The sequence below is a fragment of the Copadichromis virginalis genome, linkage group LG14 (assembly GCF_057382275.1).
Source record: "Copadichromis virginalis isolate Kocher_CV1m ecotype Utaka linkage group LG14, C_Virginalis_male_GT1.1, whole genome shotgun sequence".
NCBI lineage: Eukaryota > Metazoa > Chordata > Actinopteri > Cichliformes > Cichlidae > Copadichromis > Copadichromis virginalis.
This window is the reverse complement of record NC_140631.1, coordinates 42833687-42860453: the sequence shown is the minus strand read 5'-3', so window position 1 is coordinate 42860453 and position 26767 is coordinate 42833687. Positions and strand designations below refer to the sequence as shown.

General features: G+C 46.3%; 2 protein-coding genes across 2 annotated transcripts; both read left to right on the top strand.

Moving 5' to 3' along the window:
- Window positions 1–12893: 12893 nt before the first annotated feature.
- Window positions 12894–15392, top strand: LOC146694776 (olfactory receptor 4B13-like). Its single transcript, XM_085478763.1, has 3 exons — window positions 12894–13872; window positions 15171–15284; window positions 15382–15392. The coding sequence occupies exons 1-3, from the start codon at window positions 12894–12896 to the stop codon at window positions 15390–15392; spliced, it is 1104 nt and encodes a 367-aa protein (XP_085334889.1).
- A 9378-nt stretch (window positions 15393–24770) lies between these two features.
- On the top strand, window positions 24771–25712 carry LOC146694775 (olfactory receptor 10J5-like). Its single transcript, XM_085478762.1, has one exon. The coding sequence runs from the start codon at window positions 24771–24773 to the stop codon at window positions 25710–25712; it is 942 nt and encodes a 313-aa protein (XP_085334888.1).
- The last annotated feature ends 1055 nt before the right edge of the window (window positions 25713–26767 follow it).

Below are 26767 nucleotides of genomic sequence, written 5' to 3'. Positions count from 1 at the left end.
TGATTCTGATTCTGATTCACAAACGCTGCCCATCTGATCTGACTGAGCTGGAGCTGTTTTGCAAAGATTGAGCAAAGATTTCAGTCTGTAGATGTGCAAAGCTGGTAGAGACAGACCCTAAAAGACTGGCAGCTGGAACTGCAGCTGGTTCTACAAAGTATTGACTCAGGGGCTGAATAATTACACACACCCCACTTTGCAGTTATTTATTTGTAACAAATGTTTGGAATCATGTATGATTTTCGTTCCACTTCTCACATGTACATTGATTCATGTTTGTGGCTGTAATGTGACAAAATGTGGGAAAAGCTGAATACTTTTGCAAGCCACTGTATAACAACCCCATTGTCACAAACTGTGGTTCGCTAAGGTTCTTTTCAACATGTTGAATATCTTTACATCATCAAGTGCCCTGAGATGGCTCATATTAGACTATATAAATAACTTCAACCTGGATTTAAATAAACTGAGTGTTTCAGCTGATCTGAGGCTTTCTGGGAGTTTGTTCCAGATATAAGGAGCATAAAAGCTGAATGCAGCTTCTCCGTGTCTGGTTCTGACTCTGGGAACTGATAAAAGACCGGATCCAGATGACCTGAGGGATCTGGAAGGTTCATACTGGGTCAGGAGGTCACTGATGTATTTTGGTCCTAAACCATTCAGAGCTTTATAGACCAGCATCAGAACTTTAAAGTCTATCCTCTGACGGACAGGCAGCCAGTGTAAGGACCTCAGAGCTGGACTGATGTGGTCCACTTTTTTGGTCTTAGTGAGGACTCGAGCAGCAGAGTTCTGAATGAGCTGTAGTTGTCTGACTGATTTTTTAGGTAGACCTGTAAAGATGCTGTTACAGTAATCAAGCCTACTAAAGATGAATGCATGGACTTTTATCTCAGCCTCTGCACCAAGCACAGATGGATGACGTATGGAATAAAACAAGTTGGAGGTGAACAGTTTCACCCCTGACTTGTTAAAATTAAATCCATTTGCTTTAAACAGATGCCTGCGTTCCCAAAAAATATTAAAGTTGTTGATAAAATGCACTGAGTGGTCAGCACATGCTGATATGAGCCATTTATTCAGTGTAAACAACCTTCTGAATCTCTCGTCTCCTCCTCTGACCGGCGGTACAGGTCCACTGATGAATACAGCTGCATTCAGAGAGTTTACAGTATTTAATAATCCAGTAAAGTCCCGTTTCAGAACCTCCGACTGTTGTTTGGACACATCGTTTGACCCTGTATGCAGAACAATGTTTGTCACAGTTGGATATTCATCTGCAATTTGAAGAATTCTCTCCTTCAGGTTGTTGACCATATCGTTAGGAAAGCAGAGGACTTTAGTGTTCTTACCGCACATCCTTTGTACATCCTTTACGGCAGAGTCACCCACAATCAGAGTTTCAGGCCTAGCCTTTAGCTTTCCCTGTGGTCTTTTACTTTTCAACAGATTTTCAGACCTTATTTCGCTGCTTTTAGATGGATGGTTGTCCGATATAGATCCAGGGTCCTTTGATAGTGGAGCAAATCTGTTCTGCAGTTTCACATTCAGTTGTTTTGGAGGTTTGTTGTTAACCTTCCTATTCACGGTTGTCCAGTCCTGTTTCCTCTCGTATACAGGGGTAGAAGAGCTTCTCTGTCTCGTAGGAAGTGAAGGCCAGTCGGTTTCAGAGATTTCAGCTCGCTGTGCTCTGCCCGTGATACGTCCTCCCCCTTCCTGGAGACATGATTTATGTCTTGGTTGTGCACCAGTACAGTCCAAGGGGGGATTATCGCTTGAGGATTTATAATAATGCACAGAGTCTACTTTCTTGGTCATGTTATCTGTGCTCCTTAGCTGTGTACTAGCTTGCTCATCGCCATTGTTTTGAGTCAAAGGCAAGGTTGTTTCATTTCCACACAGTCCATTTACCTCCACGTTTACTTCTAAACAATGAATTTTTGTCTCCATTACTGCAATCTTCTGCAGGAGGCTGTGGTAGTCATCTGTGGAGAGGGAAGGCATCTTGTTGCTAGTTAGCCTAGCGGTTAGCCCCTTTCCAGGCTATTGAGGCTGTTCGGTGCCCAGACGCTGTAATCAGGCTTCAGCTGTGTGTAGGCCACTGACACACGGAGCGCTGAAGGTAAGTTAACTATAAAAATGTTGCTGTTTCTGTTAAGAACACTTTAGTCCTAATGATCTATAAGTGTCCAGAAGCTATCGCAGGTAAGCTCATACGGAAAAAGGGAAAAAATCAGCATAAAAATCAACAAAAGAAGCAAAGCATTAAAGAGCAAAGAGATGAAGCGTCCACACACACAAAAGGGCAGGAGCATTCAGCACACCAGAGACTGTCTGCTGCCCTCTCTCGACCCCTACCAGATTGCTTACAGAGCAAATTAAACCATGTAGCATCACTATTGCTCTTCACTGAGCACTGAGCCATCTGGAGAACAGGAAGACCTACGTGAGGACTACAGCTCAGCATTTAACACCATAATCCCAGACATCTCAGCACCAAACTGGACCACCTTCAGACACCCACCCACTCCTGGATCAAAGGCATCCTTACCAACCGGCATCCATCAGCTTATGTCTACACTAATCGGGATAAATTTGAAAATCTAAATCTAAAAACATCCGTGTCCACTCTATAGTTTTCCATTTGTGCATTCGACCTGCGTCATTTCCGTCTGCCGTTTATTTACTTTCTGGCTCTTTGAAACATTGCAGCAAAATGTCGAGGAAAAGCGCTGAGTTTTTTAAATGGACTGACAATGAGGTGGACTTGTTGTTAGTAGTATTTATTTATTGTCATTGTCAAGAACAATGAAATTGCGTTTGGGGCTTCCATACAACCCAAAAAAAGAAGAAAATAATAAATACCCCTTAAAACCCAAGTGTACATATTTAACCCAGTGTGACTCCAATGCAATAAGACAATCCTTAGCAATAATGTTCGTAGAAATTCAGACAAAGACCTGAGAAACATGACAAAATACAACAATGCAACCCATTCAATATTATTGTACTGTGAGATATGATATCAGATATGATAGTTATCTATTTAAGAAAGAGGGGGGGGGGGCAGGAGGGGGAAGAGAATAAAGATATGATGCACCAATGCAGACCAGTTCATTGCTATTAAGAAGTTGGATATGGTTATTGTCCGTGAGAGGGGGGCAGAGAGTTCAGGAGCCTCACAGCCTGTGGATACAGGCTGTTGGCCAGTCTGGATGTTCTGGCCTGTATAGACCTGTACCTTCTCCCTGAGGGCAGCAGATGGAAAAGGTGGCGCGCAGGGTGATGTTGGTCCCGCAGGATACTGTGCACCCTCCTCAGACAGCGAGTGGGGAAGATATTACTGATCTCTGGCAGACTTGTTCCAATAATTCTGCCAGCTTCTTTCACCACCCGCTGGAGTGCTTGCTGATCGGCCTTGGTGCAGCTGGGGAACCACACTAGAAATCCATACGTCAGAACGCTGCTGATGGCACAGTTGTAGAAGTTCAACATCAGAGATCTGGGAATGTGTGCGCTCCGCAGTCTCCTCAGGTAGTAGAGGCGCTGTTGGGCCTTCCGTACAACTGAGGTGATATGGTTGCCCCAGGACAGGTCCTCGGTCACAGTTACCCCCAAGAATTTAAAACTGCTCACCCTCTCCACCGCCTCACTGCCAATGAAGAGAGGCAGATGGTTGTTATGACCCTTCCTCCGGAAATCTACAATGATCTCCTTGGTCTTTTTGGTGTTTAAGACCAAGTTATTGTCGTGGCACCATGACTCTAGTTGTTGCACCCCTGTCCTATAGTTTGTTGCGAGTAACACAAGGGCACAAAGTTGCTGAACAACAGCTCTGAGTAAACACTCCGTCTTCTGGAGCATGTACAAACTGATATTAATCTTTAATAGGGCTGTCAAAATTGAGAGCCAACAAAACAACTGCCGTACAATGCCTGTCATGGTCCCCGTGTCTGCCTGGCTGACTCAGGTTGGCTACATGTTTCTTGTTTACATCTACCTCTCTCACGCTTGCCGTGTCTCGCTGGGGCGGAGCTCATTGCGGGCTCCCGCCCCTGGCCCTCTCACCTGAAGTTAATCACACACGTGTTTCATTGCCTAAACTCATCCACTACTTAACCCTTTAAAGCCGGTCGGAGCAGCATGCTCCGTTTTGCGTAACTATTTTTAAATCCCTGTAAAACCTGAACCCTGTAAGCTAGCGCAATAATTTTTTTTGCATATGAAACCGGAGGAGTTGTACTTACATCTTACGCCATCAGCTTGTCCTCGGTCACGGTTTCCTTCCACATAAAGCTTTGCAAAAACTGCATAAAAAGCGCTTGCAGGAACAAAAACACGATATTCCAGAAACACGCTTTGCCGATCCGATCAGCTGTTCATAGCACTTCCCACATTGAAACAGACGTCAGCGCGAACGATGGCATGTCCGCATTTCCTGCCCGAAACCGGAAGTGACGTCATTTTCGTGGAAATATAGTTTTTTACTTGTAGGCCTTAAAAGCCTATACTGGTGTTTTTATAGGTCATGTTTGACTTTATGCTTTTCTGAATAGTTGCTGGGATGCTTAGAACTCGAATTGCACAGCTGGAAATAGTTTATTTTGATGCACCTGATGTTTTCTTTGCAAATTTGCATCATAGGATTGTTTTTTCCTTTTTCCTGCAGTATATGTAACGGATGTATTTGTGATTTAACACAGGTGTTATTCTAGAAGGGAAACCCTCCTCAAAAACGGACGGAGCAGTGGAGCCGCCGAGGGAATGCACTGAATTAAAAACTGTATAATTAAAATATAATTTATTATACAAACAATTAAAAATGCAAAAGCAATTAAAACAACCCTGGCCAAGGGGTAACACAATAAAAATCAATAAAACACAACATTAAAAGTCCAGTGGCATCCGCCACGATATAAAAGTCACAAAGAACTAAAAAATCCAGCGAAGTGGTGTAAAAGGGAAACCCAGCGGAGTCCTCGCCTTCCTCCCTGCATTCCGCATCCCAGTACGCTGAAGGAAGGGAGGGAGCGGCAGTCACTATTCTTTTCAAGCAGTTTTCATTCATAAAAAGGGGATAAGTCGAAGACTTACCCCGGGTGGGCAGAGCTCTCAATTCCGCTCGCCGCTTCTTTAAAACTGCAAATCGGCACCAGCTGTCTCGCCGCCTCTGCTCTCCCGCAGTGCACAAGCTGGGCTCTTGTTGCTACTGCCATCCGACTGTTCGCTCTGCGTCCCTAGTCGCTGGTGCTGTATCGTCCTCCCGCACTGCTGACACCAAGCTTCGCCAGCCCTTCGGCTTGCAGGCGCCGGCGCCGCCTGACACCGCTCACTCCTGCCCGTCGCTCAAGCCTCCCCTCAAGCCTCTCCTCTCTGTGGTCTTCCAGGCCCTCTTATTGGCCTCTGGGACCTCCCAGGTGTGATCAGGTTTATAATCGGGTAGGGGCTGTTAGGATGCCTGGGTCGTTGACCCAGGGTTTTTGAGTTTATTTTATTATTTATTATTTTCAGTCTTTGGTTTCTTGGTTCTGTCTTATAGTTTATGTCTCTGTCTTCTCTAGCTGCTCTGTCTCCCCTGTCAGCTGTCTCCCCTTGTCTAGTTCGCGTCTCTGTGTATCCTTAGTTGCTATATCCCCGTGTCCAGTCAGTGTCTGTGTCTGCCCTGGTCCCACGTCTCTGTTCCCTCTGTTGTAGTGCCTGCATGTGAGTCTGTGTCTTTTGTTCAGTCTTTGTTATGGGTTTCCTGTTTTACTTTGAAAGTCCATGTCTGATGTTAATGTATCTGGTTTCGCTTCTCCTTGTCTCGTTAGGCCTGATTTGCCCCAGCTGTGTTTCCCTCCTGTTACTCATTCCCTGATTGCTCCCTCTGTGTATTTAAGCCCTGTGTTTCTCTGTGTCCGTGTCGTGATCTGCCGTTTATTTAGCTGTGTGTTTTGTCAATCCACCGGTATTAGTTTATTTTTGACCTTTTTCCAGTTATGTTATGTTTGAGTTCAGCATTAAAGCTGTTTTGGTTTAAGTTTCTCTCTGGAGTCTGCATCTTGGGTCCTATCCCTGTCCGCACACAGCCGTCACCTAACAGAAGATCACGACCATACTATGGACCCAGCAGACATTGAACTTCAGGAGTGACGCCGAGCAGCCTTTGCCCAGCTGGAGGAGGAACTCCGCTGGAAGCCATGGCTCACCCCTGACGTCGTGCGCATTTTCCATGGCACTCGGCTGGCTCTCGGTGGTCCCCAGAGCTGTCAGAAGTCTCCACCTGTTGCTCCGCTGGCACTCAAGATGCGGCCGCTTCAGTTGGAAGTCCTCCGCGTGGCTTCAGGCGCTCACGCTCCGGCCTCAGCGTCACCATTCTGTGCACCGGAGGCTCAGTTGCTAACGCCGCCAGCTACCTCTGCCCAAAGGAAACGGCGCTCACGTCGCCGTCATATGGACACGTCTGAGCAACCTCCGGTGGTGAGTCAAAAGGACTACACCTTCCAAACTCCACCTGAGCTGTTAAACAGTAAAGACTATGAACTTACCTCAGACACTTTCGGGATTTCTTTTCTCGACGAGGATTTGGATTGGGAGGCCAGTTTTGGTTTGAATCCTCCCACGCTAGTTCATCACAATAAGCATTCGTCTGGGATTTTTAGTTCGAGGTCTGCTTGTTGGAGTGGGAACAAGCTAAAACCCAAGTTTGCCGAGTCTGTTTTTTCTGAGACTGTGAACACTGCTAAACCTAAGACTGTATGGACTGTTAAACATGGTGGGAAAGAGTCATCACCTATTTTTGATGAACCAGTTTTCAGTGAGCCTGCTCCTTTGCCTTCCGGTGCTCCTCCGCCCAGGGCAGCTGCGGTCCAGCCGTCTCCTGCACCTATATCAGTTCCTCGGGTGAGGGGGGCTAGGGCCCAGTTTGTCCCTGCTCCAGTTTCCAGGCCGGCTGAGGCTCCGCTAGTCTCTGCGCCCGTGCCTATTCCGCGGATGGGAGCGGCTACTGCCCAGCAGGCCCCTGCACCGGTTTCTGTCCTCGCTGGAGGCTCAGGTGAGCCCGTCCAGCAGTTTTCCGTAGGCTCGGAAGACATAGCTCAGCTTAGTGCGCATCCACCACCTCACCCACCATTACTACCATCGTTACAACAGTCAATACAACTTAAACTTCTCTCCATAGCTCAAACATTAGCTCACCTGTCAGCTCAGTCACCTGCTCAGTTCTCACCTCAGTCATTCACTCCACCGTCTGTTCCCGCTGGGGGTTCTGGAGAACCGCTTCAGCCGTCTCTTCCTGCTGGAGGGTCCGAGGGGCCCGTTCAGCCACCTGTCTCCGCTGGAGGGTCCGAGGAACCGCTTCAGCCGTCTCTTCCTGCTGGAGGGTCCGAGGGGCCCGTTCAGCCACCTGTCTCCGCTGGAGGGTCCGAGGGGCCCGTTCAGCCACCTGTCTCCGCTGGAGGGTCCGAGGGGCCCGTTCAGCCTCTTGCCTCGTCAGCTGGAGGACCCAGCCAGCACGTCCCAGTGTCTGCTGATGGTTCTGGCGAGGCCGTTCAGCCACCACCGGCTCCACCGCCTGGTCCGGCCTCAGCCTCTGCAGCTCCGCCTGGTCCAGCCTCCGAGTGTTCAGCTTCGTCTGCTCCTGAGATCTCCCTGCTGTCTGTTCCTGCACGTCCTGTCCGGCCTGCACGTCCCGCCCGGCCTGCACGTCCCGCCCGGCCTGCACGTCCCGCCCGGCCTGCACGTCCCGCCCGGCCTGCACGTCCCGCCCGGCCTGCACGTCCTGTCCGGCCTGCTCGTCCTGCACGTCCTGTCCGGCCGATGACTGGACGTCGTTGCCGTCATGGACAGCCCTCTGAACTACGCCGCCGTCATGGACGGCCCCCTGAACTACGCCGCCGCCAGTGCCTCCCGCCCGGCTGGCCTCCTGACCTACTCCGTCGCCGCCGGTGTCTCCTGCCTGCCCGCCCCCCTGAACTGTTTTCTGGGCTCTTGGGCCGTCAGCCTCCGGGCCGGCCCCCTGAACTTTGTGTGAACTGTTTTTCCTGGCCGCCTGCGCCTGTCGTGAGCCTGTGTTTTGTTATGTTGCTTTCTGGGCTCCGTTGTTTGCACTTTTTTTTGTTTCTGGCTCCTTGTTTGGTTTGTTTCGAGCCCTCCGTCCTGTTTCCCCCACCGCCCTCCCTGGTTGGGTTGTTTTTTGTTTTGGTGTTTCGGTTTGGGCTGTCTGGGAGCCAGCCCTTTAGGGGGGGTACTGTTAGGATGCCTGGGTCGTTGAACCAGGGTTTTTGAGTTTATTTTATTATTTATTATTTTCAGTCTTTGGTTTCTTGGTTCTGTCTTATAGTTTATGTCTCTGTCTTCTTTAGTTGCTCTGTCTCCCCTGTCAGCTGTCTCCCCTTGTCTAGTTCGCGTCTCTGTGTATCCTTAGTTGCTATATCCCCGTGTCCAGTCAGTGTCTGTGTCTGCCCTGGTCCCACGTCTCTGTTCCCTCTGTTGTAGTGCCTGCATGTGAGTCTGTGTCTTTTGTTCAGTCTTTGTTATGGGTTTCCTGTTTTACTTTGAAAGTCCATGTCTGATGTTAATGTGTCTGGTTTTGCTTCCCCTTGTCTCGTTAGGCCTGATTTGCCCCAGCTGTGTTTCCCTCCTGTTACTCATTCCCTGATTGCTCCCTCTGTGTATTTAAGCCCTGTGTTTCTCTGTGTCCGTGTCGTGATCTACCGTTTATTTAGCTGTGTGCTTTGTCAATCCGCCGGTGTTAGTTTATTTTTGACCTTTTTTCCAGTTATGTTATGTTTGAGTTCAGCATTAAAGCTGTTTTGGTTTAAGTTTCTCTCTGGAGTCTGCATCTTGGGTCCTATCCCTGTCCGCACACAGCCGTCACCTAACAGGGGCGGAGTCTTTCCAGGACAAGTCACCAAATAAATACTATAAAAACATGCAGTAAAACTCATAAAAATAACCCATTGTAGAATATTAAAAAGGTAAAACACAGCAAAACATGCATAGTAAAAAACCCTAAATAACTTCTCCCTTTCTACCCCGTGACATATATAAAAATTGCTGTATCTCCAAAATAAAACTATGAAGACACTCAAAATAAATTTCCTGTTGTTGTAAACTATTTTTTGCAACTTTTTTGTATTTAAAGATTTGAGGGATAAGTCTCTTAAATTCCTCCAAGTAGAAATATATGTAAAAAAAAAAACAAAAACGATTTTCAATTTTTTTGTACTTTATTGCACTTGTTTGCAATTGATGTAGTTACTATGGACTTAATGCAGACATATTATTAGAATATGGGCTATAACAGTTGTATTGATGTATAGCAACTTGAAATGCTCCCAAAAATGGCAAAAAATATAAAGTAAGTTCTGGCAGACTTGGTTCTATGGTAGGTCTTAAAGGGTTAAGGCAGTGGCTGGAAGCATCTCGTCGCGGACTATTGAGTAACCTCGGCAGTAAGCTCCGGAGTACTAGTCTCTTGTTGCCTTTTCGTATCGCTGACCCTTTGGATTAATCACTTGTTGTCTGTAAACAGGAATTCCGTTTCTGTCAGGGTCCTGGGACTGGGCGACCCAGGACCCCTGGGCAGTCATGGACCTGTGATACTATTATGTATTTTTGGTGTTGCTTCCCCTTCTCCGTGCTTGTACATATGTGTGTGTGTGGGTGGCTGTGTGTCTGAGCGCTTGTTTATAGGCGCCGTCAGGCCTGGGGGGTGTGGCCCTGCTAGGGGACTGGCCACACCCGAAGCCACACACCTGCTGCTGATCAGGCCTCGTCGGGGGAGCTACTTAAGAGAGTCTTGGAGCGCCCACCGACGCGGGATCATTGCACGAGACTCCACGTTAGTCTTCTGTTCAGTTTAGTCTGTGAGTGTATGCCTACTGGAATTACGTGTCTTGACGGCTGCCTCTGTCATTTTCCCCTCAGGAGGAGCGTGGAACACCGGAGGGCAGCAGGCACGGGGTGTGTGTGGACACACGAGAGTGGAGAACACGGAGCACAGACTTTTTGGGAAGACACGACACGGGAGTCACGGGAGAGCACGGGGATTTACTGTTTACTGACCAACTGTATAACAGTCTGGTACGGGAACTGCTCTGCCTCGGACCGGAAGGCGTTGCAGAGGGTCGTGAAAACTGCCCAGCGCATCGCCGGAGCACCACTTCCTGCCATAAAAGACATCTACAGGAAGCGGTGTCTGAAAAGGGCTGGGAAAATCATCAAAGACCCCAGTCACCCATCACATGGACTCTTCACCCTCCTGCCCTCTGGGAGGCGCTACAGGAGCCTCCGGACTAAGACCACCAGGTACCGGAACAGCTTCTTCCCCACAGCTGTCAGACTCCTGAACTCTGCCTCCTGACATCTGACCCACGTTAAACTCATGGACTGGACATACACACACCCACAATGGACAACTGTACCCTCAAACACACAATAATAACATGGACTGAACCACCACTCACAACCACTAGCACTTTATATACCTCTGTAGAAACTATCTACACCCTCACTTATCTTAACTGCACTACTGTATAGCTCTGTGTAAATAATCATTCTGTACATTCGATAATCTTTAATCCTACAACTGTTTACAACTTGCATAGTTCCCATTTCTGTATAGCTGTATATCCCAGATTCTGTAAAGTTATTTATTTCATATTCTGTATAGTTTTTCATATTTATATCCTGTTCATATCCTGTACATAGCTTGTACTCACTACAGCCTGTACATACTTATAGTTATAGAATATTCACAACATACTTCATACCGTGTACATTATAACATACCATAATAGACCCATTTCTGTAATATACTCACATATCTATATTATTGCTAATATATATTGTAATATATCTATATCACTAAAGCACTTCTGGATGGATGCAAACTGCATTTCGTTGCCCTGTACCTGTGCATGTGCAATGACAATAAAGTTGAATTCTATTCTATTCTATTCTATTCTATTATTGTTTCCATCACTGTAAATAAACGCACTGTTTATACACAGAGTACCGCGCCTGGGTCCTCCCTCCCCACATCCCCCACGGTTTGCCACGCCAAACCGTGACAGCTTCCCTGGAACCCTTGGTGTGCGGGCTGCTGGTGTGCTGTGTTTTTGTGAAGTCCCTTGTGTGTGAAGAGCTCCTTTCCCGGATTTCCCTGTGCCCTGGATTCCCCCGCCCTCTCACTTGTATATATTTGCACCTGGTGTTGTATAGTAAACGTAACTGTATTCTAGCTTCCTCGTCTGCGCTTGAGTCCATCCCACTTCGTGACAATGCCATCTGCCATCTTAGCTGTAAAGGTCACATGACTGCATCACATGATTAAAATGCATTATCGTTTTTGAAAACCTTCGGTTTTTTGCAGTTGTAGAATGTTTAGCTGATTTAGAGTTTAGAAATGTGTTATCATAGAATGTAGAACTGTTGTAGAGACACTGCCCTTAAAGTAATAAAGGCCTCACTCTGTCGTGGACTTAGGAGTAGTGTACCCCTCCCCCACTTGAGCTGTGAAAGTAAAACAGAGAAGAGTTTATGCTGAGTGGAAATTCCCCAGAGGAAGTTTTAGGGTGGGGGTCTCAACATTGTAACTGGATACCTGTGGTCTGGAAGTGAGAGGGGTTTTATGACCTCTAGGGAGTTACCTACACCCACAGTGTTTTAACGGTCACGCACACACATCCACATGCACACTCACTCATGAGCACTCACATAGACACGCGGGAACGTGCACATGTAGGCATTCATGTGCTCGTGCACATAGACAGCTGTACAGAATAGAATAAAATAATATACTATATACAGTAGAATAAAATAGAATAAATATACAATAAGATAAAAATAGAATACGAATGCTATATACAACTGAGTAAAAATACAACGATGACAGAAAGGATTATTGCACTTAGTGTTATTGCACATGTGTGGATGTGTGTGTTTGTTCAGTTAAAGTCTTTGTTGTGGAGTCTGACAGCAGTGGGGAGGAAAGACCTGCGAAATCTCTCCGTCCCACACCGTGGGTGCCGCAGTCTCCCACTGAAGGAGCTGCTCAGTGCTGTCACAGTCTGCTGCATGGGGTGGGAGATGTTGTCCATCAGGGATGACAGCTTAGCCGCCGTTCTCCTGTCACTCACCACCTCCACTGGATCCAGAGGGCATCCTAGAACAGAGCTGGCCCTTCGGATCACCCTGTTCAGTCTCTTCCTGTCCCCAGCAGAGATGCTGCCGCCCCAGCAGACCATGCCATAAAAGATAGCAGAAGCCACCACAGAGTCATAGAAGGTCTTCAGGAGTGGGCCCTCCACTCCAAACGACCTGAGTCTCCGCAGCAGGTACAGCCTGCTCTGCCCTTTCCTGTAGAGGGCGTCTGAGTTATGAGTCCAGTCCAGTCTATTGTTCAGATGAACACCAAGGTACCTGTAGCTGTCCACAGCCTCAATGTCCATACCCTGGATGTTCAGTGGTTGCAGTGGAGAATGCTTGTGCCTGCGGAAGTCTACCACCAGTTCCTTGGTTTTACTGGCGTTGATCTGGAGGTAGTTCAGCTGGCACCAGTTCAGTTTAGTGTCCAGGATCAGGAAGGTTTGTATTTCATGGTCTCTGCAGACGGTGCTGTTCATAAGGCCAAAGACTGACATCATTTCCCTGAACAGGTAGGCGGTCTTTGTCAGGTTTTTTCTGCTGATTTGTTGCATCAGTCAGCTCCAGCTTTAGTGACGGCTGCCTCTGCGATCAGGGAAAGTTTCAGTGAGCGTGGCAGCAGTAAGGCGAAGCTTCACAAACACACAATGGTACGTTTGTGTAGAGAATACTTTTAAGTAGATACTTTGACAGATGTGTGTAGCACATCTGTGTTCATTAACATAAAGAGAGAAACGTGTTTTTCCTGCTCTGATCATGTGATGATGGCTTATGATGAGAAACGCCTAAAATGTGAAATTGTGTGTTTGCAGGATCACAGTGAAGACACAACGCAGGGGAACAAAATACAGCTCATCATAAACTCCTCAAAGGTTTCATACTTCACACTTGCTGCTTACTTCGACACCAGTACTTTGAAATATTTCTGTTTCACGGTTGTTATGTCTTTATACTTATTGATTCTTTGCGCCAATGTCCTGCTGATTGTGGTTATCTGTGTGAACAGAAGCTTACATGAACCTATGTACATGTTTCTGTGCAGCCTGTTTGTGAATGAGCTGTATGGTAGTACAGGGCTGTTTCCGTCCCTCCTGGTTCAGATCCTCTCTGATGTTCACACTGTTTCTGCTCCTCTCTGCTTCCTGCAGATCTTCTGTCTGTACTCGTATGTCTGTGTTGAGTTTTGCATCTTAGCCGTCATGTCTTATGACAGATACCTCGCCATCTGCTGTCCTCTGCAATATCACACACGTATGACGCCTGCAACGGTTGTCTTGCTGATTGCACTTTCCTGGTTATACTCTTTTCTTACCATTCTTGCTTTGATCTTACTGATCGCTCCTCTGGAGCTCTGTGGGAACGTCATTAACAAGGTTTACTGTTTGAACTACTCCATTGTGAAACTGGCCTGCTCTGAAACCACAGCAAATAACATTTATGGTCTTTTTATCACAGCTCTCACAGTCTTTGTTCCAGTTATCTTAATCCTTTGCTCGTATGTGAGGATCCTCAAAGTCTGTTTTTCTGGATCCAAACAAACCCGACAGAAAGCCGTCAGCACCTGCACGCCTCACCTGTCCTCTCTGCTAAACTTCTCTTTTGGTGTTTGCTTTGAAGTGATCCAGAGCAGGTTCAGTCTGAGCAGTGTGCACAGCATGGTGCACATTGTTTTATCGCTGTACTTTCTAACCTGCCAGCCGCTCTTTAACCCCGTACTGTACGGACTGAACATGTCCAACATCCGCAAACGTCTGTTTGCTCACAAAAGGAGATAACTGCAGAAGCAAAATCATCATCATGTCTGCTCTGAACACTGTGGTGAATATTGTATATTATTATTATTATTGCATATTATTCCATGTAAATACATGGCTGCCTCTGACTCGTGTAAACTCTTCTGTGCAGATTCAAACCAGCAGCCTCTGAAAGCCATCTTACTCCTCTGGTTGCTCATGAATCTTACAGCTACAGTCACATCCTAAAAGGCTGTCATGATTCAGACTCAAATACTGTGTCTGCAGCATGAATCACAATAGGTTTCTTACACAGTTATTACAGTTCTTCCGGCAGAGGCACAGTCTGCCGTCGCTTTGTTGAGAGATTCTGAGTGAAATGACACACCAGCAGCTGAGTCTTTACCTCCTCCAGCACACAGCACATTTTCAGAAACCACAAACAGAAGATTTTAGCTCATACATGCATCACAGCTGCACTTTCCATACAGCCGGACCAACGTGGAAAAATTCAGTAAAAAGGGTTAAAGGTTCATTTGACATCTCTCTGTAGGCCATCCAGGTGCTGGTTGTCTGAGGAGCTTGGAAAGAAAAGCGACTGGACTTTTCAAAGTTTATTTTGGGCCTTTGTTAGACAGTGCAGTGAAGACAGAGAGAGAGGCGAAGCCATGTGGCAAAGGGCTGTCCCGGGCTGGCCGCTCTGAGTCACATGGGGTGCTGTACAGGTGACTGGCTGTAGCTCAGGAGGTAGAGCAGGTCACCTACTAATCGCAAGGTTGGTGGTTCAATCCCCCTAGCATGTATGCCAATATCCCTGGGCAAGGTAGTAACCCGAAGTTGCTCTCCAATCCCTCCGTCCATTGTGAAAAAGGTTGTGGGTCATTACCAGCAGAGATTTGGGCTGAAACCATTGTGAGACTGACAAGATGTGAGTGGACATCAAGGCATCTGGGAAGGATCCCAGAATAAATCGGAGTTGTAAGCCCCCCTTTGTTCAAAGATGGTCATTCGTAGTGAACATAGATGACTTCTGTCAGTTCTGAGTGAGGTCGTTTATGTCCAGAAGTCCAGATGCTTTCTGTTCAAGTCCTTAAAAGTTAAACTGACCTAACACCCAACAGGATCTTGCTGTTCTGCAGGTTGTTAACCTGTAAAGTCTGAACTATGAAATAATTGCCAGAAAATTAAACTTTTTGGAAACTGCAGTTTTTAATTGAACCTTCTGACAATTTTTTTTTTCAAAAGTAGAAGACAATACATTCATAAGTTTGCATCATTTTTGCCACCTTAAACATTTCTGCTTAACAGGATCAGCTGACCATGGGGTCATTCTGCACGTGGATCATTCCAGATCCGTGGGATGGTCTATCAGTCTCAACCTGCCTCAGTTTCATGTCTGTGATGTGGAGCAGCAGGAACTTGGTGGCAGATCTGTTTTTGATCATTCACTGCAGGAAAGTTCACAAAGTGCATTCTGGGAAAACCTTCTGATTCAACTTTCTCTTTTTGAATTTTGCAGCACTTCATTAGAAATGCTTAAATCAGTTGATTTGTCAGGGGAGCAGTTAAGAGGCACTCGCTGACTTTTAGTGACCCACTTGAGGTTTAGGTCAGGGTTCACTGAAGGCCGGGTTCAGACATGGGTTCATGTTTGGCAGCGATGACGGTCCAGTGTTCTCTGAAGCGAGTGAAGTTTCTACCACACAAATGCAGCCTTTAATAAAAATGCATATTTAAAGGGTTTTGTTTTTAGTGCGAGCGACGAGTTTATGGCCGTTTTCTTCTTGTCTCAGCGTGCAGTTAATCATGTGACAGCCTGACTCTAAACCCTCAGTGGCCCTCAGGCCTGCTGTGTGTTAGGAAGCTAACGTGGCACTGGGATCAGTGCCGTCTTGGATTGAGAGTTGACTTTTAGTTATTTCCACAAAAGATGAATTTAAGACTTTGAACAAAGTGAGAGAACTTTTCTGTTGAAGTAAACCTGCTGATGCTGTAAGAGTTACATCATCACTGTAACAGGTAGATTAAAGGTCACCTGTGCATGTAAACATTTCTGTCCCTGAGGTGTCTCCTCATTAGCCACAGTTTCCTCCAACTCCCTCTGATGCAACTATCTGTGAGTGCTTTTGACCAGAGAGACCAATCAGCCGGAGCGGACCTCAGCTCTGGTCTCAGAGGGCTGAGGACGGTAATGACCCCCCTCAGAGGACCCATCCATGAAGACACACCCTGCAAACTTCATACAGACTTTCTGAAACACTGCTCCAGCTTTTTCCTGATGTTGTAGAATGTGTTGTCCATATTTATGTGGACACCAACTCTGAACATCCACCAGCTCACTGCTGATCCACTTAGTGTTGCACTTTAGCCACATGCTAAGAAACAGAAAATAATATAAACACATTACAGAAAACTTTAGAGTCACACGTGCAGTTTTATTATGCATATTCCACACCGGTGTAAATAGGTATAAAAGTTCATAAAAGTGTTACCAACGATCCAAACATTGTCCACTCCTGCAGTTCCTGGCGTGACAGCAGTGTTCTGCTTTTTATAATGGCCTCCTTCACATCACTGTGACCTCTTTGGGCTGCATAATGAAAGTTCACAGTCAGCAACCCCGACTTCCATGCCTGGACTCAGCAATAGGCCACAGCTAGTCATGAAACAGCTTGTCATTGTTTCAACTTTGTTGTGACCAGTAGGTTACAAAAAACAAGGAAAGCTGACAAAACAGACACAATATCGTAAGTTATGAGAAGGTTTTCTTACATATTGCACTGCTGAAACAGAAATAGGCGGTACTGTATGTTCCCAGGTTAAACTCATTATAATCAATGATTATCCTAATCCTATGGAATCAAAATACATTGATATGCAAAAGATCTTCATTTCTTTATATTCAGCCATGTGGCCACAGCTCCGTACACAGCTTCAACAATGAAGGTGTGGTCCACTCAGCTTCCCTCAAATTGCTGTTGAAGCTTTGCAAGATCCAGGAATTAAAGATCTTGTGGACTGGACCCTCTGCCAGATCCTCCCAGCACACCCTCACTTTATGTTTAGATATTCTAATTGTACCCAGCATCCTCCCCCTCTACCTGATCCAACTTACCACCAGCTGGTGATCAGCTCTATTCCTTTCACCCGGGTGTCCAGAACACATGACTGCAGATCTGATGATTTGATGATCACAAAATTGATCATCGATCTGTTACCTAGGGTGTCCTGGTGCCATGTTTGAACATGGTACAGACATACATACATCCGGCAACAATCCCCCAGCAACACAATAGAATAGCTTTTTATTGTCACTGTACATGTACAGTGAAATTTTGTGTGTTCAGCACCAACTGTGCAGCAATAAAAATATAAAAAGTAGAAAGCAGGAATGAATAAAAGACAAGGGGAGTTTATATACAACAAAAATAATATATAGAAAACAGGACGTGTGGGATCTGCTTGACCTGAGGCACCAACCAGAGGGCAGCAGGTGGTGGGCGTGGTCACCTGTGATGGCCCTGGTTTACCTGAGACAGGAGGATCAGGTGATGACCTCCAGGGGTGTCAGAGGGCAGCCAATGATGTTTCTGGCAGTGTTAATGACCCTCTGTGCAGCCTTCCTGCTCTCAGTCGTGGCCCCTGAGGAGAGCACTCTCCACTGAGGAGCAGTAGAAGGCCAGGAGCAGCTTCTGGCCCAGGACACAGAGGAGGTACAGCTGCCGCTGGGTCTTCTTTTCCAGGGCGATGCTGTTGTGGGTCCAGGTGAGATCAGCTGAGATGTGGATGCCCAGAACCCTGAAGGTGGAGACAGATTCCACCTGTTCTCCATTTATAATGAGAGGGGAGTGGACCCGTCTGTGTCTCCTGAGGTCCATGATGAGTTCTTTGGTTTTAGGATGTTCAGCTTCAGGTTATTCTCTGAGCACCAGCAGGACAAGTTCTCTACCTCTGTCCTGTGTCCTATCTCATTCCATCAGAGATGAGCCCAATCACAGTGGTGTTATTGGCATACATGATGATGACACCACTGTGATTGGGTGGTTTGGTGTACAGTCATAGGTGTACAGAGTGTGCAGTAGGGGGCTGAGAACGCAGCCCTGTGAAGCTTCCGTTGGTGAGGAATTCTTTGATCCAGGAGGGGTCTGAAGGTGGTCCAGTTTAGTCCTGAGGATGTTGGGGATTATGGTGTTGAATGCTGAGCTGTAGTCCACAAAGAGCATCATCACCAGGTGCTTCCTGTTCTCCAGATGGCTCAGCACTGTGACGGGTGATGGTATCCTCATGGATCAATTTGCTTTGTAACCAACCTGATAGGGGTCGAGAGAGGAAAGTAGACAGTCTCTGATGTGCTGAAACTATCCACTTAAAACACCTCATGACTACACATGTGAGGGTTATAGGTCTGTAGCCATTGAGGGTGTCTATTCCAGTCTTTTGGGGGATGGCGATGATGGTGGAGGCCTTAACCCTTTGTGGTCGGTCGGAGCGGGCACATTCTGTTTGCCAATGCCAATGTGTGATTGGGCTCATCTCCATCAGAGATGAGCCCAATCACACATTGGCATCCTCGAAAGAGGACTTAACAACGTGGTGTATGCTGTACAGTGCAGCGAGGAATGCCCAGACCTCTACATTGGAGAGACCAAACAGCCACTTCACAAGCGCATGGCACAACACAGAAGAGCCACCTCCACAGGACAAGACTCAGCAGTCCATCTGCATCTAAAGGTCAAAGGTCACTCTTTCGAGGATGCCAATGTTCACATGTTGGACAGAGAGGACAGATGGTTTGAAAGAGGAGTGAAAGAAGCCATCTATGTCCACTGTGAGCGACCATCTTTGAACAGAGGCGGGGTTTACGACACCAACTCTCTGCCATCTATAATCCAGTTTTGAGATCCTTCCCAGACGCCTTAACGCCCACTCACATCCTGGGCCATCTGACCTCAGGAATTCGCATGATAAGGTGGGGCCAGGTTTCACAATGAACACACCCGAAACTCTGGCTGATTGGGACCCACACCCAGTTTCACACCTTGGCTCAGGCGATTAGAGGATCATCAGGGGTCCTTTTGTCCCTCTGTGGGGGGTCACTCCTGTTAGGCGACGGCTGTGTGCGGACAGGGATAGGACCCAAGATGCAGACTCCAGAGAGAAACTTAAACCAAAACAGCTTTAATGCTGAACTCAAACATAACATAACTGGAAAAAAGGTCAAAAATAAACTAACACCGGCAGATTGACAAAACACACAGCAAAATAAACGGTAGATCGCGACATGGACACAGAGAAACACAGGGCTTAAATACACAGAGGGAGCAATCAGGGAATGAGTAACAGGAGGGAAACACAGCTGGGGCAAATCAGAACTGACGAGACCAAAGAAGCGTAAACTGAACACACTGAGATAAGACAGACACCTTCAAAGTAAAACAGGAAACACATAACACAGACTCACATGCAGGCACTACAGAGGGAACAGAGACGTGGGAACAGGGCAGACACAAACATTGACTGAACACGGGGATATAGAAACTAAGGATACACATAGACGCGAACTAGACAAGGGTGACAGGGGAGATAGAGCAACTAAAGAAGACAGAGACATAAACCATAAGACAGAACTCAAAGAAACCAAAAACTAGAAAGTATAAATAATATCATAAACTCAAAAACCCTGGGTCAACGACCCAGGCATCCTAACAACTCCCACTAGGTTTATATCTGGGACTCTCCACCATTTGTCCTTAGAACTGAAGAAGCTTCTCGGATGAGAGGTGAAACGTCTTCAAGCAACTTAAAGAAGTCCAGACGCTTTTCTTTGCAAGCTCCTTTGACAACGATGACCTGGATGACTGAGAACCTTCACAGACATACTCAACTCATTCCTCTACTTCCGTACCATTAATTCAGTATTGATCCATTAATGTTGGATTCTCAGGCAGCTGCTCTATTCCCATGAAAACAGAGTTTGATCTTTGGTTTCATTCTATAATACTGGACTTATTTTTCCACGAAGGTTTGAACTTTGACAGTTTAAACAAGAGAGAAAAGTGTGAAAATGTGTAGTGAGGGGTTTTACAGCCTTAAAACATCTTGTGGTGGGGCGTGGTTTGCGGTGCCGTGCGGACGCACCTGCACGGCATCCGCAATCACGCCCGCCGTGTTAAAACACGGGGACTCAGGGGTTGGTGGGTGTGTGATGTGGCGTGAATAAGGCACAGCGGGACCACGGAGCAACGTTCAGAACCAACTTTATTTTAATTCACGTCACATCACACACCCACCAACCCCTGAGTCCCCGTGTTTTAACACGGCGGGCGTGATTGCGGATGCCGTGCAGGTGCGTCCGCACGGCACCGCAAACCACGCCCCACCACATACCCCCATCGCCCGATTGAGGCCGGGGAGCAATCTGGCCGAACCTACTCCCCCCCGCGAACTGGGGCGAGACTCGGCCCAAAACATCGGCGCCCCAGCCCAAGCGACGGGGAAGCGTCCATTCTGGTGGCCGCCCGCGCATCCAGCGGCAACGGCGAAGCTGGTCCGGAGGTCGGCCGCGTAGCAAGCGGACACGACCCCACAGGCATGGCCGTGAGCTCCTGTACACAGGCGGCTGGGCAGACGTCAGGCGCGCAGAATCGACTGGTGGCAGCGAGGCTGGACTAGCCAGCCCGCCGACCCCCGGCTTAGCGGGGCTGTCCCGCTCCTCTGCCTCCAACTCCGGCTGCGCAGGCTGCTCTGGAGCAGGGACCTCCGTCTCCTCGCACAGCTGCTCCGCCACCGCCTCCGCCACTCCCGTTTGGAGCGGCTCCCCGCACTGCGCCTCCGCCTCCAGCAGGCACAGCCCCTCGTCCACCTCTGGGTGGAGCGACTCCTCTTCCTCCGGCAGGTGTAGACCCTCGCCCGCCTCGTCCTCCGCCTCCGATTGGAGCGGCTCCTCCACCGCTCCCGGCAGGAGCAGCCCTTCACCCGGCTGCTCCTCCTCCTCCGGCAGGCTCGGACCCCCGCGTGACTCGTCCACCACCTACGGCTGCCGAGGTGCCCCACACGGCTCCTCCACCGCTTCACTGTCCTCGGGACACACTTGTGGTGGTGGCGCCCAGGCCCAGAGCAGCGCCACCAGCTCCCCAATCCTTTCCAGGTGGCGCTCGGACCGGTCCTGCAGCTCTTCCTGCTGGCGACGCACCTCCGCCGCCTGCTCCCGCTGGGCGGCCGCCATTTCGGCCACCCTTCGAGCCAGCTCCTCCATTCCCTGGCTCCGATACGGACCCGCCGTGCCGCCTCCTGGGTTTCGGCACCAATGTGGCGTGAATAAGGCACGGCGGGACCACGGAGCAACGTTCAGAACCAACTTTATTTTAATTCACGTCACACCACACACCCACCAACCCCTGAGTCCCCGTGTTTTAACACGGCGGGCGTGATTGCACCAACCACCCCAGTGGTTGGTGCAGCTTTTTATGGGTGGAAACACCTGCAGGAGTGTTCACAGGTGAGGTGGTGTCTTTAATGCAGGTTTTTACTATAAAATGTTCAGAGAAGAACAAAACTTTTGTTTGCAAATGTTGCTGAAGATTTTGGGGTAATTATTTGAATCACACGGTGTCATCTTTTTATACTTATTTTGTGGCTTAAAGAAAAACTATGCTAAATGTAACTTCCTCTGTCTTGTTTCATTCAAGGTTATTATCGTTAACGAAAACTAGAAGTGTAAAAACATTTTCGTTAACGGAAATAAAAATAAAAACAAAAAAAGCAAAACTAACTAAAACTGTAATGAGTGTTCACAAAACTAAAATTAACTGAATTTATAGCAAAAATGTGTTTAGTTTTCATTGATGTGAGCGTGTCCTGGGTGAAAATAAAGTTTCGTTTCCAGATTTTTTCTTGCTGTGTCTCATTATGCCAGCAGGTGGCAGTACGTTAGTCGAGTCGTCTGTGTTGCTGCTCCGCCCACGCGCAGAATCATGTCAGGAAAGGTCGGGAGAAAGCACCAGAGTCCAATTTGGGATTACTTTGAATATGACTGTGTTTTGGATAAAGCAAGTGTCTTGTAGTGGAAAGAGACAAATTATGAGGGACATTTCTAAAGGGAAAAAATCCCACAAACCTTAAAGTGCGCTTGAAAAGCTCACACAAGAAGGCTAACCTAGCTTAGCTTGAGAAGGGAGCACACTCAACCCTCATCCCCAGAAACAGACGCTAACCCCAGGCAAGGCAGCGTGATGCAACCCGAGACAACAGGACGGGGACATCTACATAACTGTGAGTCAATTGCCTTCAAAAAGTTTATCAATTCACTTGAACCAAAATTACGAACACCCGGTGCTGCAAGAGTTAATAGTCTCATTGGGGCCAAGATATACATTTTATAGTTGCCTGGTATCAGTGGTTGTTCATCTGCCCTAATTTATTTATTTATTTAAAGAACCCATAGGTGGGAATGTGAGTTGTCTGTCTCTGCGTGTTAGCCCTGCGACAGACAGGGGACCTGTGCAGGGTGCAGGGTATGGTAGCTGCAATAGCAACATACCCAAGGATGAGCAGAAGAGCATGACTGATGTGATGAAACTGGGATGTTGTTACACTTAATTATTGGAAACACGACTAAAACTAAACTGAAACTAATCAAAACTAAACTGAAACTAAAGATTTTCAAAAAAAATAAAAACTAAACTAGCAAACAATTGGTAAAAACTAATTAAAACTGATATAAAAATGAAAATCTGAAGTCAAAACTAAATAAAAATAAAAACTAATGAAAATTGCAAAACTATTAAAACCCTGGTTTCATTCTTGGAGGTTACATGGATGTTGGAAGTTTAAAACTCCTATATCATCATGATCATTGCTGCCAACAAGTCTCTGATTGTGGTTATGTAACACTGATGAAGCGCTAATGAATGAATACAGGCTAGGTATTGAGTGAAATATTAGGTTATTATTAATCAGAAGATTTAGGAATGCTACTGGAGCTGATGGGCAGTAATTAATAAATACACACAACGCTTTTGCAGGTACCGTGTATTTAACTGAAACCAAAGAAAAATAACAAGAAAAGAAAAGGAAAACTTAAATAATCACTCCTGCTGCAGCTATTCAATTAACCGAAAAACCCAGTGGGTGTCACAGGCTGGGTCTCTGACCCAGCGCTCTGAGTTCATTTTTGTATTTGTCTCATTTTGATATGTGATTAGTTTTTGTGTCATTTCCTATCTAGCTTTAGTTTAAGCTGTTATTTATTATTGTTCCCTTGGTTTTCTATGTTTTGGGTTCTTGTATTATTCATCACGTATTAGGTCTGTTAAGTTGAGTTGTCATGTCTAGTTTTAGTGTTTCCCGTTTTATTCTGACAGTGTCATGTGTTCTTTGTTCATTGTATTTAGCTTTCCTCCTCCTGGTCCTGTCATTAGGTTTATGTCAGTCAGCTGTTCCCCCATGTGTCTCCACTTCCCCTGATGGCCTGGCCTGTATTTGTATAGCGCTTTACTAGTCCCTAAGGACCCCAAAGTGCTTTACACAACCATTCACACACACATTCACACACTGATCACCTCATGTATGTATTTAAGCCCTCTGTTTTCTGCATGTCATTGTCGGGTCGTCTGTTTATCTCACCAGAGTTACAGTTATAGTCATAGTCTTCGCCCGTTTTTCCACCATAGTCATAGTTACAGTCTTTGTCATTGTATGTTATAGTTTTTGTTTCTTAGTGGGTTTTTTGTCAGTTTGCTTTCGGTTCCTGGTTAACCCCTGCCGTCATCTAATAAAGGATCACTTTTCTGTTTAAACTTACAACTCCTCGTCTTCATCTGCTTTTGGGTCCTGTTTCCATACACATCGGCGCACCCCGCCGTGACAGTGGGGGTGCACAAAGACAACTAAGCAAATTCTTCTGGCTTATACCAAGCAATACAGATTCTCAAAAAGAGTTCCCCATAAATAACACATGTTAACATCAAAAACACTGATCCACACTGAAGTCCGTGAGTTTTATCTGAATGTCCATGAGAGATGTCCAAGCGCTGTTGTCCATAAACGGGGGGAATGGTGTGTATGATTGTGGAAATCAGTGCATTTGGTGTATTCCTACCCAACCAGTGCCGATCCTATCAGCTGTTGGCAACACTTCCTAGGTTGGAATAGACGTCAGCGTGAACTATCGTATGTCCGCTATTACCTGGCCGAAACCGGAAGTGATGTCATTTTCGCAGAAAAAATGGACAGACTCGAGCCGTGGAGACCTGGCTTGTATGTTCTCACTCTGCTAGCAACAAGTAAAGGTCTGTTCTGTTTAACTGACTGGGCTCTGAGTTGTCCGGCTAACCTCCACACCACATGCCTGCTAGACATGCTAGCTGCTCCTTCCTCGCCAGACCGCCGTTACAAGTTGTTAATCTGCTGTCATCTAAAGTGGAGCAGTGTTTGCTGCAGAACTCTGAAAACACACAAGTACACACGAACTTATTATAAACAGTAAGTAAACCAAATTTTGATTGAAGTTTATAACTCTTTTAAAGGCCCACTGCCATATAGGAAACCTGTCACGACACATCTTTGTCCTGCAGGTCCTTTCAGGTTTCCTCTGACTCAGGCAGCCAATCAGGAGTTCTCACAATGAGATCAGTCTGCTGCTGTGACGTCTGCTGAGCTGAATGGTTTAAAAGAAGCAGGGCTTCAGTCTGAGGGTGTGTTTATGAGTGTGTATGATTTACATGCTGTTAGCCTGAGTTTCACACAGGAAGGATTTTATATGTTGAATATAATGTTTTTGATGTCAGTGACTGAATATGATTCATCTGCATTTAATGTGTTGTCTTGATGCTTGTGAATTGTGTTAATTAACATTCATATATGTAACAAAATTAGTGTTAAGACTGTTTGATGAACAATTAGAGCATCATGATAAACTTCACAGAGGGCTCATACTTCATCCTTGGTGCCTACTTTGATGCCGGGCCTACAAAATACTTGTTTTTCTTGCTTCTCTTGTCTTTATATTCTTTAATCATTTGTGCGAACCTCCTGCTGATTGTGGTTATCTGTGTGAACAGAAGCTTACATGAACCTATGTACATGTTTCTGTGCAGCCTGTTTGTGAATGAGCTGTATGGTAGTACAGGGCTGTTTCCGCTCCTCCTGCTTCAGATCCTCTCTGATGTTCACACTGTTTCTGCTCCTCTCTGCTTCCTGCAGATCTTCTCTTTGTACTCGTATGTCGTTGTGGAATTTTTGACCTTAGCCGTCATGTCTTATGACAGATATCTTGCCATCTGCTGTCCTCTGCAGTATAACATGCGAATGACATCCAGCACGGTTTCTGTGCTCATCGCTGTGTCGTGGATCTATGCTTTGTTGCTGGTTGCTGTGACAGTTTCTCTGAGCTCACCTCTGCAGCTGTGTGGGAACATCATCAACAAAGTGTACTGTGATAACTATGCCATTGTTAAACTGGCCTGTTCTGACACCACACTCAATAACATCTATGGACTGATCAGCACAGCATTCACAGCGTTTGTTCCTGTCACGTTAATCTTTTTCACCTACATGAGGATCCTGAAAGTCTGTTTTTCTGGATCCAAACAGACCCGACAGAAAGCCGTCAGCACCTGCACGCCTCACCTCGCTTCTCTGCTCAACTTCTCTTGCAGCGGCTGCTTTGAAATAGTACAGAGCAGATTTAATATGAACAATGTACCAAATGTACTGCGTATTTTGATATCACTGTACTGGCTTATGTGTCAGCCGCTCTTTAATCCTGTGCTGTACGGGCTGAAAATGTCCAAAATTCGTGACATTTGTAAAAGTTTGCTTTATTCAAAAGTTAACACAATATTGAGTTAGATTGAAAAAGAATGAAAACAATAAATGTGTCTGGCTTTATTTATTTTATTTCTTTGTGTACTTCATTACTGCCATAAATAGGGCTCGTTCATTTTTCTGTAAAGTCTGAAGTCTATATTAGGGCTGGGCCATATTATACCGTTCACGGTAATACCGGTATAATGTTAGGCAACGATAGGAAAATGAAATATCGCGATAGAATGGGAGTAAAACACGCATGCGCAGTGCCTTTGTTTTCATACGCACATGGCCGATTGTTGAGTGAAACAGATGAACCAGAATTGGTTTGTAAAAATGGTGCAACTTCAGTGATGTGGAACTGGTTTGGTGTTTGTCCGTCAGATACATGACAAAGCACCTTTTTTTGCAGAACATGCAAGCGGCCGTTGTTATTGTCATATTTGTCGGACTAAGATGCTCTTAAATCTGGGAGTAATCTGGGTCCTAAACTCCGTATTCATCAGGTCAAACAACACTGCAGCATCACTTAGAGTTAAAAACTGTCTAAATTCTTTCATCTTTAATAAAACGATCAGCATTGCTGCTTTACCAGGTGTAACTATAAAGTTTAACTTCCAGGCATCCATGAAAACAAAAGTTATTACATTTAACGGAGTTAGAAGTTAGCAGGAAGCTAGCGGAAGTTAGCTCGCTAGTTTCGCTAGTTACCTAAGCATGATATTGCATGTTCTGACTGAGAGATTTCTGAAAAAAATCAAACGTACAGCTCTGCTATCACTTCCAACATAAATGAAGACAGGAAACTAAACAGCAGTGACGTTTGTAGGGTTACTGAAGTTGGGCTAGCTGCTATATAATGATGTGCTACGTGATCGCTAGCGACACAGCTATGTTAGCATAACATAAACAGTGAAGCTGGAGGACGAACACTAACACTTTTCCACTTATAAAAGTTAACGTGAAGGTTCTTCATGGTTAGAGACAAATGCAATCGCATGGCAGGATGCTGTAAACGGACCAAACTTCAGTCAGGAGAACAACTGAGATAATCCATCCACAATACGAGGTTAGTCATTAATATACTGCAACAACAT

What these genes read in the sequence shown, in the direction of transcription:
- LOC146694776 (XM_085478763.1), top strand. Translation starts at nt 12,894, where the DNA reads ATGGCTTATGATGAGAAACGCCTAAAATGTGAAATTGTGTGTTTGCAG. An exon ending in ACTGAACATGTCCAACATCC is followed by an intron (nt 13,873 to 15,170) that starts GCAAACGTCTGT and finishes TCTGCTTAACAG; the next exon opens with GATCAGCTGACCATGGGGTC.
- LOC146694775 (XM_085478762.1), top strand. Translation starts at nt 24,771, where the DNA reads ATGATAAACTTCACAGAGGGCTCATACTTCATCCTTGGTGCCTACTTT.